The following is a 23,392-nucleotide window of genomic DNA, read 5'->3' on the forward strand; positions in this document are numbered from 1 at the left end:
TATATACTTTTGTGAGAATTCATATACAGTATCTTTTTCTGCAAATATTTCTCTGTAAGAGAGACAATCTTCAGGGAAAGAGAGCGGGCATTAGTCTTCTGGCTTTCAAAAATATCTAAAATCCTGGCTCTGCCATTTTGCTTGGGGTGTTTAGAAAAACATGCAGCTGTGAAGCTGGTTAGTGCCCTGAAGGCCCTTGCCTCCCTTTTAAATAAATATTAATATCAAAAAATAACTATCCTTCCTCTATTTAAAGTTTTATATTCAATTTTTATGTTTTTAACATTTTATCTCTATACTGCCCAGCATCCCTCTGTGTAGGAGATTGGTAGTTGTGATAGACAGACCGACAGACAGATAGAGGTAGGTAGATAGATCAAGAAAGAGAGATTATATAGATAGATGATATATATAATAGATGATACATAGATGATGAAAGACAGACACATGGATAGAGAGAGAAATAAGATAGGGATAGATAGACCCAGAGATAATACCTTATAGGTGCCCTTTGCCAATCCCTCCTTTGTAAAGTCAGACCTTGGAGGTCTTCTAGCCCAACTTCCTGCTCAGACAGGAAACCCTATACCATTTCAGGCAAATGGTGGTCCAATCTCATAAAAACTTCCACTTTTGGAGCATCCACAACAGGGGTGTCAAACTCACATCATCACATCACATCATTTGACATGTTGCACCTTTTCCCACCTTCGCTAAACCGGGAGTGAGCCTGGCCAATGCATGACGAATCCAGCCCACAGGCCGTGAGTTTGACACCCCTGCTCCATAATTTCTGGAGGCAATTTGTTCCACTGATTGTTCTGTCAGGAAATTTCTCCTTAGTTCTAGGTTGGTTCTCTCCTTGATTAGTTTCTACCCATTGCTTCTTGTGCTTCCTTCAGGTGATTTGGAGACTAAGTTGACCCCTCTCTTCTTTGTGGCAACCTCTGAAATATTCGAACACTGCTATCATGTCACTCCTAGTCCTTTTAATTCAGTGGTGGGATTCAAAAATGTTTACTTTTGGTTCCATGGGCATGGCATGGCTTGGTGGGTTTGGCAGGGAAAGGGTACTGTAAAATCTCCATTCCCAACCCACTCCAGGGGAAGGTTACTACAAAATCCCCATTTCCTCCCAATCAGCTGGGGCTAGGGAGGCAGAGAATAGATGGGGGTGGGGCAGAGGTGGGTTTCTACCAATTTGCACCTATTCGGTAGAACCGGTTCGTCAAATCTATTGAACCAGTTAGAAGAATTTCTACCAGTGGACCCGGAAAGCAGCCCACACCTACAGAAGAGGTTCCAAATTTTTTTGAAACCCACCACTGGTCCTTGGATATGATTATTCTACACTATCATGCTCATATTTATAAAACTCAGTGCCTCTGCGAAAGGTAAGGATGACTCCTGCGTTTGTGGTGCAATCAGAACATTGCGTGTGTTGAAGTTGTTTTAACGCAAACCAAAGATGCCTTTTAAAAAACAAGTTTACATCATATTCTTATGCATGCCAGTGCTATGTGTGAAGTAATTTAAGGTGGTTCTGAGAAGTGTCATCAACATCTTCATATCCGGTCACATGGGTGGCAAGCCGCTCCCATCCAGTCACATGGGTGGCAAGCCACTCCCACAAAGGAGGCCACACCCACAGAGTAGGTTTGAACAATTTTTGAAACCTACCACTGGGGTGGGGCCAATCAGAGGTGGCATTTACTGGTTCTCCGAACTACTCAAAGTTTCTGCTACCATTTCCCCAGAACTGGTCAGAACCTGCTCCAATACCACCTCTGTTTTAATTAAACTATAGATGCCTAATTCCAGTAACCATTCTTTATATGCCCCCAGTCCCCTAATCATCTTTGTTGCTCTTCTCTGAACTCTTTGTAGAGTCTCAACATGTTTTTTACGTCATGGTGACCAAAACTGGATTCAGTATTCCAAGCGTGGCCTTACCAAGGCCTTGTAAATCGGTGCTAACACTTCATGTGATCTTGATTCTATGTTAATGCAGCCTTGAGGTGTGTTGGCTTTTTTGGCAACTGCTGCACTTTAAGTGATGTCCACTAGGACTGCAAGTTCCCTCTCACAATTACTACAATTACCTTGGGCCTCAACTCTCCTCCTCCTAAGATTCAGAAGACTGAGCAGGATGAAGACTTTGGAGGGCTTCCTCCTTTGAAACCCTTTGCTTCCCTTCGCCTGGGAGTCTTACCCACCCTTGCAACATGTGTTGAAATTGCGCACAGAATCCTCCAGGGGACACCAGGCTAAGAGAAAGTAATGTCAGGTGCTTCCCCATTGGGCCACTGGAGGGCAAAGGTCAGAATTGGCTTTTCAGAGGAAGCGTGACATCACAAACAACTTTCTTACAAATGCTTGCATTTGCTCTCCTAACCCTATTGGCTCAGCAGAAGACAGAGAGGCTGTGGGAGAGTGGGGTGGGGGGGAACCATACATGCCCCGGGTAAGGGGGGAGGCTCTTCCAGTGCAAAGGGAGGCGGAGGAGGGAGAGACCCATGCCCAGCCCTCCTCTGGGATCAATACGGGCAGAATAACCTGTGATGCTCAGTTCTGCAACAACAGAAAGCATCCTATGAATGAAAAGTGGTTGGAGATCCACAAGATTCCTGGGGCCCATTTAGAGTTGACTTGCAGGACAGAGAAAGAATGGAGACACAAATTTCAAAGATTTGTAAGATGTGGATCTTGTTATAAGAGTTAAAATGTTTGGTCCAGGAAAAGATCTTTCCACATTCCATGCTTTTATATGGCTTCTCACATATGAACAATGACTAGATTTTCTATATACGCATTATTTGAATAAGAATCCATTTGAATCGTAAGCTTAGTTGTTGAAATAGAAATATTTTTTTACTTAGACCTAATTTAGAAATGAAGGTTTTTTTAAAAGTCTGACCTTAGGATAGCCTCTTCTCCTTTCCCCCCACTAATCGTGCACAGGAGAGGAACTGTTCAAATGCAGTGTGGAAAGGGCTTCTGTCAAATGTCATCCCTTATGAGACAAAAGAATCAATTCAGGGGAAAAGTCATAAATGTACGAATTGGGGAAATGACCTAATTTTCTATTTTGGTGCAAATCCATTTAAATTCCAGATTTAGTTGGTGACATCTATGGATTTCCTATTTGTGTATACTGAACTAGAAAGAGTTTGTCTGAGTCTGTACTCATAAATGGAAACTTGAGATATAATTACCAGTGGAAACACAAACAATGGGCACAAATATTTTAATTCTGGATTGTTGATGTTACTATCATTTAATACAACACAATAGAATAGCAGAGTTGGAAGGGACCTTGGAGGTCTTCTAGTCCAACCCCCTGCCTAGGCAGGAAACCCTATACAGTTTCAGACAGATGGCTATCCAACATCTTCTTAAAGACTTCCATTGTTGGGGCATTCATTTGAAGGTGGTCAACACTATATTAGTAATGAAAACTGTTTTTCTTTATGTTTATCTTACTTCCAGTTGTTGTCAATTCCAAGAAAACATATGTTTTAATAATATGAGTGTCAGGATTCCGAACGATGCTCCAATAAAAACAGAAGCCCCAAGCCATTTAGCAGGAAAAATCCATTTGTTTATTAGGAGCAACATGTCCGTACGACTAGAAACATTTTATTTTTAGAAAAACAAAGCAGTACAGGTGCAAAACATGCACATCCAACATCCCACCCACCAAGCTCTCCTAAGGCGATACATCACTACTAGAGAGGCAACAACAGTATACCGACAGGCATCAATACAGGAAAATTTTAACCAGTAATCGTCCCTCGCATGTATAGGTCATAGCTTTTGAGTGAGCTGCCAATGGCTATGAGGCATGTCCATAATGTCCCGGCAGCTCAAACCCAATGTCCAAAGGCCCTCGCCTGACCGTTGGAAAAAGAGCCCTCTGTTGGACATGATGATGGGAAGTTGGTAGACCAAGGTGGTGTCCGGTTCCTCAGCCTAGCACAAGATGTCAGCAGCACAGTCTGGATTGCCTTACTTCGCGGATTTGATGTCCCATGTGTCCTGCACTCGGTAGCCAGCCACTATGGAAAGGTTGAGGACCCACATCTGGTTTGCAATCCTCATGATCAGGTCCAGCTTGATGAATGAGGCTCCGGAGGGAATCACCGGCTCCACGCTCATCATGGCAGCCGCTGTGTGCAACAGCTTGTCCAGGCATCTCAGCACTCGGTTTGTTGGGCGCATCTGAATCCCGCTATGGTAAATAAGTTGACTTTTCTTAGTGAAGATCTTTCCACACTCGGTGCACTTATATGGATTCTCTCCTGTATGTATCCCGCTGTGGTAAATAAGATAACTTTTCTTAGTAAAGTTTTTTCCACATACCATACCATAGGGCTTCTCCTCTGTGTGGAACCTTTTGTGGGAGTTAAGATAACTATTTGTAATAAAACACTTACCACATTCTGTGCATTTATATGGCTTCTCCCCTGTATGAATCTTACTACTGTGTTTCCCTGAAAATATGACCTGTCCTGAAACTAAAGCCTTGCCACATTTTTTGCATGGGCAAAAAATATAAGCCCCCCTGAAAATAAGCCCCCTGTACAAACCTCCCCCTGGCCAGGCAGAGCACTTCTCACTGACCTAGCAGTATCCCGAAGGCGCCAAGCCGCAGGAGCCACGGGGAAAGGCACTCATGTTGCTTGGCGCCTTCGGGATACCGCTAGGTTGGGGAGTGGCGTTCTGCTTGGCCAGAGGGGGGAGTTGCCGGGCGGCTGTTCCCTTGCAAGTGGGCTCCCGAAGAGCCGGGCAAAGCCTCAGGGGTGAAGAGGCCATGAGGTGACCATGCTCACGAGCAGCCACCGGGCAAACTCCCTCTCCAGCCAGGCAGAGCGCCATTCACTGACCTAGGGGGTATCCCTAAGCCACCAGCCATTCTCAAATTCTTGGCTCTGTGTGCCTAAAAATAACTGGAAAGATTGAGTGGCTGCTTGTGACAAAGGAAATAAGGCTGAAGGGGGAAAAATGACGAGAATATAAAGTTCAATTACCATGAAGAGCTGAGGTGGCGCAGTGGTTAAATGCAGCACTGCAGGCTACTGCTAGATCAGCAGTTCAGCGGTTCAAATCTCACCGGCTCAGGGTTGACTCAGCCTTCCATCCTTCTGAGGTGGGTAAAATGAGGACCCAGATTGTTGGGGGCAATATGCTGACTCTCTGTAAACCGCTTAGAGAGGGCTGAAAGCCCTATGAAGCGGTATATAAGTCTACTGCTATTGCTATTGCTATGAAGAAAAAAAGGGGGAAAGGAATTTGCCTTAGGATAGCTAAAGAATTGAAATGGTGGAGGAAAAGTGGTGAAAAATATATTTCAAAGCAATGTTATTTTCAGTCGATTTCTTTCCCTGTCCAGATTCCTTCAAGTTACTAATTTTGTAACTCTTCCTGTGCTGAAGGGGAGCTGGAGTTGTTGTTGTCTACTGTTGGGAAGAGCGTATTCAACCAGGCAGCACCACTTTTGCCCCCACAGCCCCTGCTCTTCCCTAAAGGTCTGTGCATGTTTCCAGTCCCAGAAACATTGGCTCTGGTCATAAGTATCCACGGTGATGTTCCACCTGTCTGGCCAATTGAATCACAGCCGTCAAGGTACAGAGGCTGCTATACCCACTCTGCTCCTTAACTCAAGCAGGTACCAAGACAGAGAGTGGCTAAGTGTATGAGAAAAGGAGATCAGAAAACGGCAAGCAGAATGGAACTGCTTATGGAGATTGGCAACTATTTCAGGTAGGCAAGAGGGATGTTGGTCAACTGCCAGAACCAGAAGCTACGATGAGCAGCATATCTCGGTGGATTCTTGCCTGGAGCTGGGCCACAATCAGAAAAGCAACCACATTGAAGCATCCCTTCATCCCAACCAGTTGTTAAAAGGGTTGTGCCCTCAATAAATCATTGCATATAGATCTGCTGTGCTGTGGTATATCCAATTCTGGAAAGCAAAATCCCTTCGCATTACCAATCCGATTTCCATGTGTAATGAGAAATGACACATCTCCCTTTCTTCCTTTATTAACAGTCTCCAGTGAAGGGGAGACTGAGGCTCTTGTAACCCTCCTCTCCCGCAGCACCAAAACTCTGCATTCCACTAGAAAAAATCCCTACTCACTTTCAGGTGCTTATTTAAATAGAGTGAAGGGGAAAAAGGATTTAATACATCACTGGAAAGTAACCACACCAATTATATTTAATTAATTTTATTTAAATCTATTAAAAAAAAATATTCGCCCTTGTGACACAATAAAGGTATAATATGACCCCGATGATTGAAAAGTCTTTTGCACAGATACGAGAGGATTCTTATCTTTTTGATTCCTTTTTTGTGAGGGAATTCGACATCCTGTATCTCTTTCCACAGTCTACATCAACATGTATGTGAGGATTCGATGCTCCAAATGGTCATTTGTGGGGACACCGAAGTGTCTGTCTGCTGATAAACTGTGAGCATATTAAGGAATGAGAAAGGAAGGGGAAAGACAAGGTAAAAGTTTGAATTATGGGAAGTGGCTATGGATCAGGTGACCTTCCATCTGCATGTATCCCATAGTGGAAGGAAGAATAAAGCATTTTGAAGAAGTGCCTCAGGGGGATTTTACTCCTTTTATTACTGGGGAGAGAGTACCTATAAAATGTCTACTTGTTGATAACCCTCCCACAACAAGGATCAAGTAGAAGGAACAAACAATTTGTGTAAAATTCCTTTGCGAGACCACAATGTTGCCATCTTATTATAAAATTGCATAGTCCAGAATCTGAGATTATTAAAACCGACATTTTCTTGGAATTGACCCAAATTGGGAACTAGACAAACCTAAAGGGAAAAAAATATTTTCATTATTGATATAAAATAGTGTTGGCCACCATCAAATTGACACCAACATCAAAAATCCACACCAATATTAAAACAACTGTGTCCATTGTTTGTTTTTCCATTGGTAATTTTATCTCTGTTGTGAGCACAGACTCAAACCCTCACCCTCTTCCTATACATAAATAGAAAATGCATAGATTTTACCAACTAAATCTGGAATTCAAATGGATTTGCACCAAAATGGATCTCTGTATGGAAAATTAGGTCATTTTCCCACTCCCCACATTTATATGGCTCTTCCCCTGAATGGATTCTTTTATGTCTCATAAGGGATGAAATTTGACAGAAGCCCTTTCCACACTCCATGCACTTGAACAGCTCCTCTCCCGTGTGGGTCTTTTTATGAGAGTTAAGATAACTGCTTGTAGTAAAGTCCTTTCCACACTCTGCACATTTATAGGGCTTCTCCCCTGTGTGGATCCTTTTATGATAAGTTAAGGAACTCCTTTGACTGAATCCCTTTCCACACTCTGCACATTTGTACGGCTTCTCCCCTGTGTGGATCCTTTTATGGGAAGTAAAGGAACTATTATGACTGAAGCTCTTTCCACACTCCATGCATTGATATGGCTTCTCCCCTGTGTGTTTCCTTTTATGTGAAGTAAGTTGACTGCTCTGAATAAAGGTCTTTCCACACTCCATGCATTGATATGGCTTTTCTCCTGTGTGGATCATTTTATGAGCTATAAGGGAACGGCTCACTCTGAAACTCTTTCCACATTCCGTGCATTTATATGGCTTTTCCTCTGTGTGGATTCTTTTATGGGAGGTAAGATGACTGCTCTTAATAAAGCACTTTCCACACTCCATGCATTTATAAGGCTTCTCCCCTGTGTGTATCCAGTTATGGGAAATAAAGGAACTCCTTTGACTGAATCCCTTTCCACACTCCATACAGTTATATGGCTTCTCCCCTGTGTGGATCCATTTATGGGAAGTAAGATGACTGCTTTGAATAAAGGTCTTTCCACACTCCATGCATTGATATGGTTTCTCTCCTGTGTGGATCCTTTTATGAGATGTAAGGGAACGGCTCTCTCTGAAACTCTTTCCACACTCCGTGCACTTATATGGCTTTTCCTCTGTGTGAATTCGTGCATGGGACGTAAGATGACTGTTCTTAATAAAGGCTTTTCCACACTCCATGCATTTATAAGGTTTCTCCCCTGTGTGGATCCAGTTATGGTAAGTAAGATGACTGCTTGTTCTGAAGCTCTTTCCACATTCCAAACACTTATATGGCTTTTCCCCTGTGTGGATCCTTTTATGAACAGTAAGAGAGATGTTTTCACAGAAGCTCTTTCCACACTCCAGACATTTATAAGGCTTCTCCTCTATGTGGATCCAGTTATGGGAAGTAAGATGACTGCTTCTTCTGAAGCTCTTTCCACATTCTGAACATGTATATGGCTTCTCTCCTACCTGGATGTTTTTCTGATATGTACGGGACCCATTTTCACAAGAAAGAGTGGGTTTTTTTCCATTGTCTCTGCATATTTTATTTTCTCCTTTGGTTTGGGTTGGATAGCATTTATTCACAACTAATTTGTGATTTACATTTTTTGTAATGTATTTTTTCTTTATTTTTCCTTGTTGGGCAAGAAAGTCTTGCATTGGAACATCAATGGAAGATGAACTTTTCTGATTCCAATTATTTGACTGGTTTCTCTCATGAATCTCTACTTTTTGATTTGCAGGCTTCTCAAGTCTGTCTTTATGAGTGATCACTCGGAATGGTTCTGTGGAATTTTCATTTTCCTGCTCATTATTACCTTAAAAAAAAGGAGAAATTAAAATGATATAAAGTTAGGGACAAAGGTCAAACTTTAGGAAGTTTGAACATAATAAAAAAAGCTACACCAATCTTCTTAGATGCAGATCTTTGAGAATTTGAACTGGACAGTGTTGATTTAAATTTTGGGAAGACATGAACTTTGAAGAGAATTTCCTGAAACGGGTAAAATTGATTTAATTTCCAACTAATTGGAAATTTAACAATCCTTGTGCAATACAAAAATAGAAGATAAAGATGCCCTCTATTTTTTCTTGCTGAGTTTTGAACTTGGGAGAACTTGTGGAGGGAACAGAAATACCAATGTGGATAAATTTAAGGAACTTGGCATTTTAATGAGCTTTAATAATTTAAAGATGCTGTTGATAAAAAATAGCAAAATGGGAGATGAAATAAAACTGATGGGAAAAATTGATTTTAAAACTGGGATAAAAAGAAACAACTTCTGTATTATTATGACCAATGTGAACTGATAAAGGAGAATATTTGTTGTAACACTGGTGCTGATGATGTCACGTAGTATGGATAATGAAGCATTTGCAAAAAAAGAACCAAGTTTGGACAGCATCAAAGACCCCCGTCCCATGAACTCTATTTTATTTCAAAACTATTCTTTTAAAAATGGAGTGGAAGAATAAGTTAAGCTAGGAGAAAATATGTATGGCATTGGAATGAATTTTCATGATAAAAATTAATATTGTCCTAGGATGATGTTTTTCTTTCAAACATCTTTTCAGGCAACTGATTTACCATTTATGCCAGATGTGTCCAACCTGTGCCTCGCAGGCCATATGTGGGCGCGGACGGTAGTAATACAGCCGCATAAGATATAAAGATATTTTAAAAAATAAAATAAGTTTTCTATTTATATACATTGATTATATATCATATTATGATTACATAATAAAGCTAAGGGTAATGTAGATATTTTAAATGATGATTTTAGAAGTGCCATATTGAGAATATGCAATAGATACAAACCCAGATTGTGCCATTACAGCTCTCAACATAATAAGCGTTTTACAGAAGAGAAACAGCTGGCAAAGACAATGAACAACATGTCAAGAGCCATTAGAACTTGAGCAAGGGGAATATCAAATGGAATCAAGAGAGCGACTGATGGCAGAAGGATATAGTTGCCATTGCTTTTCATACTCTCATCAGAAAGATTGATTCATGGTAGATAAAAGGACCTATGATATTCAACAGTGTAAGATAGAATTTGAATCTTAGTTGTGTAGAAAAGATGATTAGCATGTAATTGCTTAAAGCTGTAAACAGATTAAAGAATGTATGACAAAATTGGCAAATAATGTTTTCATAATATAGAGATGTAACAAAATATGTGGTCGAAAGAAATGAAATTTACATTATGTTATAATCTAAAAGCCAACTTTTATAAACTGATGTAGCACACAATTTTCAGAAATGTTATAAAGGTAGCTCAAACATATTGGCAATGTGGACAACATCAAGGCTGTCACATTTTGGCGGACAGGTAAAAAGGTAGAAAATTTTGGATTCAAATACATTAATACAGAGAACTTTAAAAATAAATATCCAACTGGAACCAGAACACTTTACATGGGCCCTAATGAACAGCTGGAAAACAGTAATAGAAGATTGTTCTGACTTCCTATGGTAATTGCAGTGTGACTATTATACTCCCAAAGCTGGAAGGGCTGTACTATAAATACAATAGTAGAATGGTTGATGAAGACGACAGAATTATCAAAGATGATTTGATAAAAGAGACTCTAGAAAGAGTGCAGAGAGGAGCAACAAAGATGATTAGGGGACTGGAGGCTAAAACATACGAAGAACAGTTGCAGGAACTGGGTATGTCTAGTTTAAGGAAAAGAAGAACTAGAGCTGACATGATAGCAATGTTCCAATATCTCAGGGGTTGCCACAAAGAAGAGGGAGTCAAGCTACTCTCCAAAGCATCTGAGTAGGACGACAAGCAATGAATGGAAACTAATCAAGGAGAGAAGCAACCTAGAAGTAAGAAGGAAATGCCTGACAATTAGAACAATTAACCAGTGGAACAACTTGCCTCCAGAAGTTTTGAATGCTCCAACACTGAAAGTTTTTAAGAAGAGATTAAACAACCATTTTTTTTTCTGAAATGATATAGAAATGATATCTCTGCATAAGTAGGAGGTTAGACTACAAGACTTTCAACTCTGTTATTCTCTTCTCTCTATTCTCTTCTATGACTTGTTTGATTAGAGGAAACACAGTATATTGATTCGTGATTGGAAAACCCTCTTGGAATTCTTGCTAAAAAAAAATAGAAAAAATGAATGCGATCTGTAAGTTTGAAGGTTAGAAAGGATCCATTACATAAAAGAGAAAATAATTGTGTAACCTTAGAGAAAGAAGCTTAATTTTAATATTTAAAATGGCTTCTATTCTTCTGCTTCCTTTTTTTATTTTATTATACTTTTTTCTTATTCACTTATCACCTTACTCTACCTTCATTTCCTCTTCAAAACTCATTTCTATTCTGATAAAAGTTTTTTAATGGAATTATAATAAAAAAAGATACAGTTGACACCGTTTAATTACAGAACGCCTTCCTGAACACTCTGCCTGGAAGAAGCAAATTCTTACCCAGAGAGGCCACATTCCTATGATTTTCCAGCATGACTTCCGAATGCAGCGCTTTCTGGTCAGGATCCAGCTGAGACCACTCCTCCTCAGAGAAATACACAGCCACCTCCTCAAAGGATACATGGCCGCCCTGAACACGAAAAAAGAGAACAGAATAAAAACAGGGGAGTTTACATGATCTGTCCTATTGTTTAAATCACTACAAGTACTGATATACACTTTTAGTGCCATTCAATGAAAGGAACCATAGCTTCCTTCTAGATCTATCTATCTATCATCTATCGATCTATCGATCTATCGATCTATCTATCTATCTATCTATCTATCGATCTATCTATCTATCGATCTATCATCTATCTATCTATCATCTATCTATCTATCTATCTATCTATCTATCTATCTATCTATCTATCTATCTATCTATCTATCTACATCTCCCTCCACATACATACATACATACATACATACATACATACATACATACATACATGTTGTATTTGTGCTGATAAATAAATAAAGGGAGACTAGTATAGATCTATTTCAAGCTATTTAGCTCTCAACAGCTAGCCATACCCTTACTGGAATTAGAACCTGTGCTGTATTACATCTTAGGCAGATGTGTTAACCACTAAGCCACAAGATCCTTCTCCGTTATCAGCTGAGCCATAGAGATAGGTATGTATTAAGTGTTACAACCCCTGGCTCAGCTGATAACGGAGAAGGACCTTGTGGCTTAGTGGTTAACACATCTGCCTAAGATGTAATACAGCACAGGTTCTAATCCCAGTAAGGGTATAGCTAGCTGATGAGAGCTAAATAGCTTGAAATAGTAGACTATACTAGTCTCTATTTATTTATCAGCACAAATACAACACAAATGTAAAAAGGCAACGGTAAAAATATTGGGTTTCTGTCTGGATAGCAGTGGGCTTCCTCCCATATTTGGGCATACCAGGGGTTGTAACACTTAATACCTACCTACCTACCTACCTACCTACCTACTTACCTACCTACCTACCTCAATCTATCATTAAGACTTTCTCCATCTTGCCTTTGCAGAAGAAAATGAATGAGACTCTTTTTAGCACTTCATTAAAAAGCTTAATCTAAGGCTTTTTGAAAATGTTGATATGCTAATGTGATTATTGCAGTTATTAATGATCAGTGTTACACACTTGCATGTCAAAGAATTATTTAATTATTATCATTCTCTACTTAACAGATGCTATTGATAGTCTTATTTTTTATGCTTTTCTTACTTGAGTTATAGGTTCAAAGATTGTTTCAGTTCCATCATAAGGAGGCGTTATCTTCATTCTATTCTTCACTGTGTGGGAGACAGAATTTTAAAATCCATAATTAACAAAATAAGGTAAAGGTTCCCCTTGCACATATGTGCTAGTTGTTCCTGATGTTAGTGGACGGGGCTCATCTCCGTTTTAAAGCTAAAGAGCCAGTGCTGTCCGAAGACGTCTCCGTGGTCATGTGGCCGACAGGACTAAATGCCGAAGGAGCACTGAACGCTGTTACTTTCCCACCAAAGGTGGTCCCTATTTTTCTACTTGCATTTTTACATGCTTTCGAACTGCTAGGTTGGCAGAAGCTGGGACAAGTAACAGGAGCTCACCCTGTTACATGGCGCTAGGGATTTGAACCACTGAACTACATTAACAAAATAGGATAGGTATTCTACAGAAGACAAGATGAAAAGAAAATGAGTTCGCTGGGATTTCTCTGGGGGGGTGGGAGAACCTTCCATTACCTCCCGAGATGTCCTGACTTGGATCTTCTTGAGAGATCCCTCTCCAAAACATCTCCTGAAGAGGATTTGATGGATTTCTCCATCCCTCAGGATCTCTGATCTTCACAACAGACTTGAAATAGGAGGAAGGAGAAAAGAAAAAGTTAATGAACAACTCCAGAACATTAGGCCAATTCTTGTTCTCTGAACAAACCAGAAAACCCCCAATATCCATCAGTGAGGTTGAATGAGAAATGAACGGATGTAGCTTGGATGGCAGAGAAGTCTTGGAGGGAGGGGTGCAGAATTCAAACACATTCTTTATTCCCTAAATGAAGGTGTCCCACCTGCAACTCAACCTGCTCCTTTTGTTCCTCTGCCTGACTCAGGAGGAAGCCTTCCACCAGGGCCACCGCCTGGGAACTGGTCTCTGCTCCACACTCCCGCACCCAGCTCTCCATCTCTAGGGGCAGAAGGACAAGGAGCTGCTCCAGAACCAGAAGGTCCAGCATCTGAGCTTTGGTGTGCTTTTCTGGTCTCAGCCATCGCCTACAAAAGTCGTGTAGTCGGCTGCAAAGTCCTCGGGGACCCTCAGCTTCCTGGTATTGGAGGCTGCTGAAATTCCGGGGCTGAACTTCTGAATGGGGGATGGTTTCCTCCTCCAGGATCTTCTGCCTGCTTTTTGTCCAAATCTCTCCACGGCTGCCAGGCTGAACAGCAAAACGGCCTTTTCCATTTCCCTCACTTCCTAAAAGCTGTGTCTCCATCCCGTCTCTGCCCTGTAAGGCAACTTCAAATGGTTACAAGGAATCTTCTCGATCCCTTAAAGACGTTTCGTTCATAGGTCTGTTCTCTTCAAATTCTGTTTCCCCCCCGCCTGTCTTTAGCCAAAAAATAGTTTGGTCTCCATGTGAAGATGTGGAAATTACTTCCAATTGGTGTACCTGAGATGGAAAAGAAAATAAGTCCAAGAATTAAAAAGTGGAGGATTCAAACACGGAACAAGAAGTCAAGGATTTTTCTGAGCTGGTTAATGATCCAAATGGCATTCTCTTCTGGGGATGGGAGGGTGCATTTTGGGGCACCCAAAATGGGTGGCGCAGTGGGTAGAGTGCAGTATTGCAGGCCACTTCAGCTGACTGCTAGTTCAGCAGTTCAGCGGTTCAAATCTCACCGGCTCAGGGTTGACTCAGCCTTCCATCCTTCCGAGGTGGGTAAAATGAGGACCCGGATTGTTGGGGGCGATATGCTGACTCTGTAAACCGCTTAGAGAGGGCTGAAAGGCCTATGAAGCGGTATATAAGTCTAACTGCTATTGCTATTATATTTTTTTTGGGGGGGGGGGTCACAAGAAAAAGCTTCCTTTTAAAAACCTGCCACCTGCATTTCCCCTCTAACGATTCACACAACCTGCCAAACCCAAAACTGGGTGAAACCACGCACGTTTGGACCACATCCAATAAAATGCCAGGAAATGACTCTGGTTGAGGATGCCCTGTTCCCCTTCTTCAGGGCGTCCTTTGGAGAATCTAGTCTCCCTTCTGACACGCAGGCAGATTCACACAACCTGCCCGAAGACCCAAGCGGGTCATCCCAGCCACAGGACCGAGGTCCCACCACCACCACTCCGAGCAGGGACGGGAAGGAGGCAGCTGGAGAGGCCGCCCTGCTCCTCTCTCCCTCTTCCCCGGATACGGGGCAGGAAGAGACCCCCGCTACCTTCCAGGGATCCCCGGTTCTTCTTCTGCTGCTGCTCTGGAGCTCAGCTTCCCCCTGCAGGGAGAGGGCGGCTGGGGAGCATGGGAGCCGGGGTTGCAGCTGGAGGGGGGGGTGGGCGCGGGTCTCTCCCTGGTCCGCCTCCCTTTGCACGGGGACAGCCCCCCCCTCCCCTCACCCGGAGCACGTCTGGATCTGCCCCCGCCAGGCTCTTCGCTCAGCCTCTCCGCCTCCTGCGGAGCGCCAGGGGTTAAGGAGAGCGAGTTGTCTAGAGAGGCACGGCCGTGACGTCACTTCCTTCGTTTCCTCCTTGGCAAAGCACGCAGTAATCTTCGCCCTCCCGCGGCTCCTACGGGGGAGCGCTTCTCTTGCTAGAGGGCGCCACCTGAAGGAGCCTGTGTGAAGTGCAGGGGCTCATGCTCGGAGGGTAGGAAAGGGGAGCATATCAGCGGGTGTCCAAATGAAGTCACAAAGCTTACACTAACTTGTAGCTTTATACAAAAAAAAAGGACTCGCTGCTTTAGCAGAGTAAGGAAGATACTCAGAGGTGATTCACACCCTGGTCAGTGTCTCTTTGCACTTCTACCATCGAGCAGAAGACATCAAAGCATAGCCACCTGAACAAATAGGTTTAAAAATAGGGTCTTATCCTTGGGCTGTCAGATTCTTAAACACAACCACAATCAGTCCACGCACAGGCAGAAACGTATGACTGGTGTCTTTCTTTTTCTTTTTCGCTATAATTTTGCACCAGTGAGGCTAAAACCAATTTCGTTGTATTTATTTTGTACAATGACAATAAAGACTATACTATACTACTACTACTATACTATATAAATATATATATTAGAATTAGAATTCTTTATTGGCCAATATCTATCTATCATCGTCTATCTGAAATAACAATATAGCAATAGCAATAGCAGTTAGACTTATATACCGCTTCATAGGGCTTTCAGCCCTCTCTAAGCGGTTTACAGAGTCAGCATATTGCCCCCAATAACAATCCGGGTCCTCATTTTACCCACCTCGGAAGGATGGAAGGCTGAGTCAACCCTGAGCCGGTGAGATTTGAACAGCCGAACTGCTGAATTGCAGTCAGCTGAAGTAGCCTGCAGTGCTGCATTTAACCACTGTGCCACCTTGGCTCTTGTGCTTGGTAGTGTAGGAGGTTAGCACCCACCCCCCTCCTAGAAGAATGAAATATCCTAGGAAATATTGAAAAGGCAGAATATTATATTTCCCTGGATCAGAAATGGAGAAACGTGTTTTTAGGCAGGAAGCAGATTCATTCTTAACAGCCTCCACTCTTTAATGGGCCATTAAAATGCCTGAGCCAGTCTATGCTACATAACACAGATCTCTCTCCTTCAGCTCTAAGGTGATGAGATTAAGGCATGATGGTATTAGCCCTTTACCCATCTCACCACAGGGCACCTGGAAGAAGCAATGCTTAACCAAACCTGGACTCAAAACAGCCTGGAGAGTTGCCCCTTCATGGCCCTATGGGAGTCTGACAACCAATCAGAATACATTTCTTACACAGGAACAGGAAACAGGGAGGTGGAGCCGAACAGAGTATAAAAAAACTCAGCAAGCACTTTCTCTTTTCTTCTTCACCCAACATCTGGAAGCATGTAATCAACCTCAAGCCACGTGGTCCTGTCCACCATTAAACCATATTTCCAAGCAGCCTCCATGTTTCCAGTGTCTTTTTCCCCACTTGGAACTGAAAGCAGGACATTTTTTCCAACGGTAGATGGTCTGTTGCTTTGAGCTCCAAGCTTGGCAATTTGGTTGCAAACGTTTCATCCATCCATCCATCCATCCATCCATCCATCCATCCATCCATCCATCCAATCTAGGCAAGCAGAAGCACCATCAGGCAAATCACAGAGCACACTGAAGAAAAAGGCAGGGCGTGAGGGAAAATTTCCTCTCCACAACCATAGCAACCAATCACAGATTGCCTCACACAGGAGCCAGCACTCTCCAGCCAATCAATTATAACTGTGTGTTCTGACTTACGACCCCAATGCTCCAGCTATTCAATACAAATACAATAGCAGAGTTGGAAGGGACCTTGGGGGTCTTCTAGTCCAACCCCCTGCCTAGGCAGGAAACCCTATACCGTTTCAGACAAATGGCTATCCATCTTCTTAAAGACTTCCAGTGTTGGGGCATTCACAACTTCTGGAGGCAACTTCTGTTCCACTGATTAATTGTTCTGTCAGAAAATATTTCTCCTCAGTTCTAAATTGCTTCTCTCCTTGATTAGTTTCCACCCATTGCTTCTTGTCCTTCCCTCAGTTGCCTTGGAAAATAGTTTGACTCCCTCTTCTTTGTGGCACCCCCTGATATTGGAACACTGCTCTCATGTCTGCTCTAGTCCTTCTTTTCATTAAAATAGGCATACCTAGTTTCTGTAACTGTTCTTCATATGTTTTAGTCTCCAGTCCCCTAATCATCTTTGTTGCTCTTCTCTGCACTCTTTCTAGAGTCTCCCCATCTTTTCTACATCGTGGCAATCAAAACTGAATGCAGTATTCCAAGTGTGGCCTTACCAAGGCATTGTAAAGTGGTATTAACACTTTACGTGACCTTGATTCTATCCCTCTGTTTATGCAGCCTAGAACTGTGTTGGCTTTTTTGGCAGCTGCTGCACATGGCTGGCTCATATCTAAATGGTTGTCCACTAGGACTCCAAGATCCCTCTCACAGTTACTACTATTGAGCAAGGTACCACCTATACTGTACCTGTGCATTTTGTTTTTGTTCTCTAAATGTAGAACTTTACTCTTAACGTCCTTCCAATTTATAGCTGGACAGCAGTTAAACCACGTTGTTTCACAAGAGTTTCTATATACCCGATGGCTTTGTCATGAGATCAGCCAAATTATTTTCCGCTGGGCAATAAATTACTTTTTCTTTCACTGCTTCGCTGACATTACAATGCTTTATGGAATCATATTGGCTTCTGGTTTTTACTCTCTCACCTGTTGCCATTTGTATACATGTTGTGTTATTTTCAAATACTGGTATAGCTCTTTTCACTTCAGTATCAAAATCTTTTAACAACTGTATATATCAAATGTTAGAAGAAAAATCTGATCTGGTTCCAAGACGGGGAAAAGAGCAATGGAAATAAAATAGAGGTTGATTGGAAAGGACTGTTTACTGATGAGCAGAATCAACAACAGCATGTACTTCTGGGATAGCTGACCGCTTGGTTTAGGATTGGGTGGATTTTTATAGGGTTCTGAGATGCTGCAGGGGATTGTGTAATGTAGTGAGCCTTGTGCCTTTTGTTATTCTAATGGTGGTGGTTTAATTCCATTATGTCCTAAAGGTGCTAATGACCCGTTCTTAGAATTTGGGTGGGAGGTGTAATTTTTTTTAAAATAATTTTTATTGAATGTTTTAATCTTTAAAAACAGTAAAGAAGACACAATAAGGAAAACAAAATAAAACAAAACACAGGTGGTTTTGAAGGGGAGGTGTAAATTTTAATCCCATCAGCTCCAACCTTCTTTTTATTGTGTTTATGAATAGATTGGCCCACCCAGTCTTTCTTAATGGCCACAAAATATCCACCTCTAAAGACTTCAGGCATGTGTTGGAAGCTATTGAGAAAGGGATTGGGGCTGCTTTCTGCCTTTAAGAACATGTTTCTCCATTTCTCCTCTGGGGAAATATATTCTGCCTCTTTTAATATCCCCCAAAATATTTCAATCTCTAGGATGGTGTGTGTGTGATTACTTCTTACACATTATATCTGAACACAATTGTCAACTTCGAAATGGACCAGGCCTGCCTGCCGCAGGCATCATTCCATTTTTCAGCTGCCACACATTATGGCAAGGGGGAGAGGTTTGCAATGTCAGGCCAGACAGTAACAACAATGTTCCCTCTAATTTTTTTTCAGTGTGAGCGGAAAAGTATAGTGTTTGAGCGGCATATTTTCATGCCTGAGCACCTAAGAGAGCCACAGTTTGAACTGCTGTCACGTCTGCTGGACATTTGCGCAACATACCAAGCGTCAAGCGCCGATTGCTAGCGAGGTTTCAGCCTGATGAATGTCAGGCATGAAAATGTGCTACTCAAACACTATACTTTTCCGCTCACCCTGAAAAAAAAAAGACTTCTGCTCAGCTTTTACATTGTTAGACTGGCTAGAGAGAGACATGGCACCAACAGGGTCCTGGGTCCTGGCATTTTGCAGGCAACCTGTCCTCTCACATTCCTTTGGAATGCAACCCATCACATGTGAATTAGATTTTGCCAATTATCCTATTAAAAGATAACGCTATTATTCTAAAATACGACTAACTCGATATTAAAAACTGTAAATATGTAATGCTGATAAATAATAGCAGTAATTGTTATTTAGTATGATTAAAATCAGTATTGATATATCAATATAATATCTATAGAAATTGACAATATACACTAAAATAACAATACAAATATATAATGTGGAATATAAATGTAATAAATATAATATATAAATGCAACATAAATGTAATAAAATAATTTATCATGAAACTCTCCCCCTTTAAAGTAGTAAGATCAATTAAATAGTCTAGCAAGTTTGGACAATATGCTATATGTTATGTTACTTAAGAATATACCTCAGAATCAGATACAACATCCACATCATTTCCAACTGAGTCAATAAAATCATATGCCATGCCAAAACTATTTTAAATAAAGATATGAAATTAATCAAGTATTGCATTTATTTTTCAAAATGAATGTACAATTTTTTTATTATTTAAGTTTTGTACCCTATATTTTCTAACTAACGTTAACTTTAAAAAGATGTTACATCAGACTACAATACAAGTAATTAAATGAAGACTAAAATAAGTGTTTTGGCATATTGAGCTTTTTATATTTCTTTCTTATATTTCTTCCTTAGTTGAGAACTTGCTCCTCAGCTTACTTACGCATTAACTGTTTGTTTGCTTTTATGGTTTATTCATTCACTGCTCCATCTTCAGTTTTTTTCACAGGGGGCAGGGCTTCCTTCCTTCCTTCCTTCCTTCCTTCCTTCCCTCCCTCCCTCCCTCCCTCCACTCCTTTGGCCACCAATTTTGATCCAATTCTCTCTCTCTCTCTCTCTCTCTCTCTCTCTCTCACACACACACACACACACAGAGAGAGAGACGTTCTTTGGGGGGGGTTGAATTACTCCGCCTCACTGCGCAAAGTCGGCTCAGCATGTGTTCGGCCCCCACTTATGCCGAATCAAATCCGCGGCCGGCGGGACCAGGGGGTTGCATTTCAAAGCCGCCAGTCCTCTTGCTTCTTCTCTTTCACCAGCAAAGCTCCCGCTGGTTTCCCGGCCCATGGCTTTGGTGCCTGTCCCTCCACGCGGAGCCCCTGAGCTGGCTCCCGCGTTATCCCTCCCCCTTCCTCCTCTGCCGTGCTTTTGAGGCCGCGGGAGCTAGTAGGAAAGCGGCGGAGGTGGAGACGGCGGCAGGGATAACCCAGAGCCCAGCTGAGGTGCTCCGAGTGGAGTCAGCTGGGCTCTGGGTTATCCCTGCCGCCGCCTCCACCTCCGCTGCTTTCCTACTAGCTCCCGCGGCCTCAAAAGCACGGCAGAGGAGGAAGGGGGAGGGATAACCCAGAGCCCAGCTCAGGGGCTCCGCATGGAGAGGCACCAAAGCCATGGGCCGGGAAGCCAGCGGGAGCTTTGCTGGTGAAGGAGAAGAAGCAAGAGGACTGGCGGCTCATCAAAACAAGACTGGGGAGGTCCTTTGCGGGAGGCCAGTTCTAGCCGCCTGCAAAGGACTTCCCCACGTTTGCTTTGGTAGAAATCTCTGCGCGGCAGTTAGAAACTTCTGCGCGGGGATTTCTTTCCATGTGCGCGGCCGCGCACGCGCGCACCTTAGAGGGAACAGTGAACAACACATCATCCCATGGGAACCAAGCAGAGGTGGGTTGCTGCCAGTTCCGCCCGCCCACCCACCCAGATGCTTCTGCGCTTGTGCATATTTGTCACGCGCAGGTGTACCCAAACCGGTGGTAGGAAAATTGGCAACCCACCACTGGAACCAAGGTCATCTCAACAGGTGCTGGCCAAGACTGAGGGGAGTTTTAACTAGAGAAACACCAGAATGCCTAATTAGACAATGTGACTTGTGACAATAGGAGACGGAGCCATATATTCTTTAATTACAGTTGAAACCGGAAGAAATATTACTCCGCTGCTCCAGCTACTTTATCTTATCTATCAATTATTAATTTATCAATGTAAGTACTCATGCTGAGGGTAGGAAAGTAAGCTGTCATATACCCTCCCCCCATCACAAACTTTCTCAATCCAGCTACTTTTGAAAACTTTATAAAGTCTTCAGCCTCCCATCTTCAGGATTTCTAGCGAATGTCATGTCTCTGTGTAGAGGGAGTGATTAATATTGACTTTTTCCCAATATGTGTAGCATTGCAGAGGCATTGATCAAAAAGGGTCTCTCTCTCTCTCACACACACACACACACATTTTTTCCAATAATTTTATTAAAGGTTGCAGTATGCAAATTAACCTAACATAGCTACACAATACAGAAATACTTTCTTAAAGTTTAAAAAAGTGCGCAAAATGGAAAAAGGTCCCCCTTCAGTTCAAAAAATGCATATAGAAAGGTTAAATGCAAAAAATGTTTGATTATTAAGCTACACTTTACATAAGATAAAGTCCTTAGAGTAAAACCAATGTAGGCAATACATACTTGGGTATAATTTTGGCAAATCCTTCCTGATGTTGGAAATCTGCTCCAGATTTCAAGAAGCAAAAAGAAAAGACACTGCTTGCGCTACTTGAAAGAAGGGGATTTATTTTGTATATGGAACCAGTAAAGGGAAGTAAGAGAACTAATATAAATGAAGCTCTTTCCACACTTAATGCATTTATAAGGTCTTTGCTCTGTGTGAATCCTTTTATAGTTAGCAAGAGTTTTCTATTCACTGACTCCACATTCCATGCATTCATAGGGCTTTTCTCCTGTGTGGATCCTCTTATGATTTATAAGTTGACTGTTCTTAGTAAAGCTTTTCCCACACTCCAAGCATTTGTATATCTTCTCCCCTCCATGGGTCCTTTTAAAAGATGTACGGGACCCATGTATAGAGAAGTGACAAAGTCCATTTATAATTTCTTCCATTGTTTCTACATATATAATCTACTTTGGTTTGGATTTGATAGTATTCATTTACATCTAATTTGTCCTCGAATAGGTTCTTCCAATATATTCGTTCTTTGTTTTTCCTTGTTAGGCCATAGAGGCTTCCGTTGGTGCATGAACAGAAGATGAACTTTCCTGATTCCAAGTATTTGGCTGGTTTCTCTCATGGCTTTCTGTACTGTATTCACGACTGATCATTTGGAATAGTTTCTCAGAATCTTCATTTTTCTCCCCATTATTACCTTCACAGGAAATGAACAATGAAAATAACTTCAGGGGGAAAGTGCAAACTGCAGGAAGCTTGAATATAATGAAAAACAAGTTTCATGTTTCAACATCTTGCAATTTGTTATATAACTTCTAATGACAACTATACAAAGCTTAACTGCAAAACAGTTGCTACTTAAACTGATCTATTCATAAGGTATCCCACATCATGTCTATTTTGGCAATTCATATTTAGCTTTAACTCCTACAAGTCTTTCCTGATTTATAGCTTTTCTGTATAATGCCTCGAATTATATTTTACTAGAGAAACCCTGTGCTTGCTCTCAAAAAAATAAACTTTTATTGGGGAGTTGAGGTTTCTTTCTTTATGATCCAATCAAAAATGGGATAAGCATCAAGATGTTTATGTGAAATGGCATTGCTGACCTTCAAATGACAGTAGTTATTGTTCATAATTAAACCACCAAATGGCTAGCCTTTGATTTACTTTAGTAACTGTTAGTCCCATGTCTCTGGGACTAACAGTTATAAAGATCAGACTGAAAGAAACCCCTTTCCTAATTCAGTAAATGCATGTTTCAACAACTAAATCTAAAATGTAAACAGATTCCCACCCAAATGTATTCGTATATGGAACATTCGGCCATTCATCCTCTTGAAGTTTCCCCCCCCCTTATTTCAAAGACTTATAGGGCTTCTACACTGTGTGGGTCAATTTATGGGAGTGAAGATTACTGCTCGTAATAAAACCTTTTCCACACACGATACATTTATAAGGCTTATCCCCTGTGTGGATTCTTTTATGGATTTTAAGATACGGCTTTGTAGAAAGTTAGAGAACTGTGGAAGGAAAGAAGGTTGTACAAAATTGCGAAAAGGCCGTTATCAGTTTTTAAAGAGGAGGGTTTGCCCAAGGCAGTAAATGGCTGAAAAAAGATGAAAAATAACATGATTAGCTGTTTCTCCTCGTTGAGGAGTGGCCCAAAGCGCTCCTGAATAGGTATCAATAGATAAATGAACATACTTCCAGGGAGCCAAAGAGGGAACATAGGTAACATCCATTTGCCATAGTTGATTAAAACCACGGGGACTAACTCCCGTGTCCCTCGAGGGGGATACCTCAGAACATTGAGGACAGGATGAAATGATCTCTTTGGCTTGGTCGAGTGGAATATGGCTAGCTTGTGCCAGCCCCCCGGCATTTTGAT

General features: G+C 41.7%; 1 protein-coding gene across 1 annotated transcript; it reads right to left on the reverse strand.

Annotated features, from left to right (window-relative positions):
• Positions 1 to 6,224: 6,224 nt before the first annotated feature.
• LOC106555607 (uncharacterized) lies at positions 6,225 to 14,173 on the reverse strand. The gene is made up of 5 exons (XM_087711428.1): positions 13,401 to 14,173; positions 13,075 to 13,186; positions 12,572 to 12,639; positions 11,313 to 11,442; positions 6,225 to 8,676 (listed from the first exon to the last, which is right to left on the reverse strand). Exons 1-5 carry the CDS (start codon positions 13,818 to 13,820, stop codon positions 7,052 to 7,054), a joined length of 2,355 nt encoding a protein of 784 aa, XP_087567554.1. The 5' UTR covers positions 13,821 to 14,173; the 3' UTR covers positions 6,225 to 7,051.
• Between the last annotated feature and the right edge of the window lie 9,219 nt (positions 14,174 to 23,392).

The sequence above is a fragment of the Thamnophis sirtalis genome, unplaced genomic scaffold, assembly GCF_051295495.1.
Source record: "Thamnophis sirtalis isolate CommonGarterSnake01/CBP01778 unplaced genomic scaffold, rThaSir2_p1.2 scaffold_3, whole genome shotgun sequence".
Lineage (NCBI taxonomy): Eukaryota > Metazoa > Chordata > Lepidosauria > Squamata > Natricidae > Thamnophis > Thamnophis sirtalis.

Bases quoted from the DNA above. Each gene is read 5' to 3' on its own strand.
- LOC106555607 (XM_087711428.1), bottom strand. From the start codon at position 13,820: ATGGAGACACAGCTTTTAGGAAGTGAGGGAAATGGAAAAGGCCGTTTT. The intron at 13,187-13,400 runs GTGGGACACCTT...TCCTATTTCAAG, and splicing joins AGGAGCAGGTTGAGTTGCAG to TCTGTTGTGAAGATCAGAGA. The intron at 11,443-12,571 runs GTAAGAAAAGCA...TTTCGTGTTCAG, and splicing joins TCTTTGAACCTATAACTCAA to GGCGGCCATGTATCCTTTGA.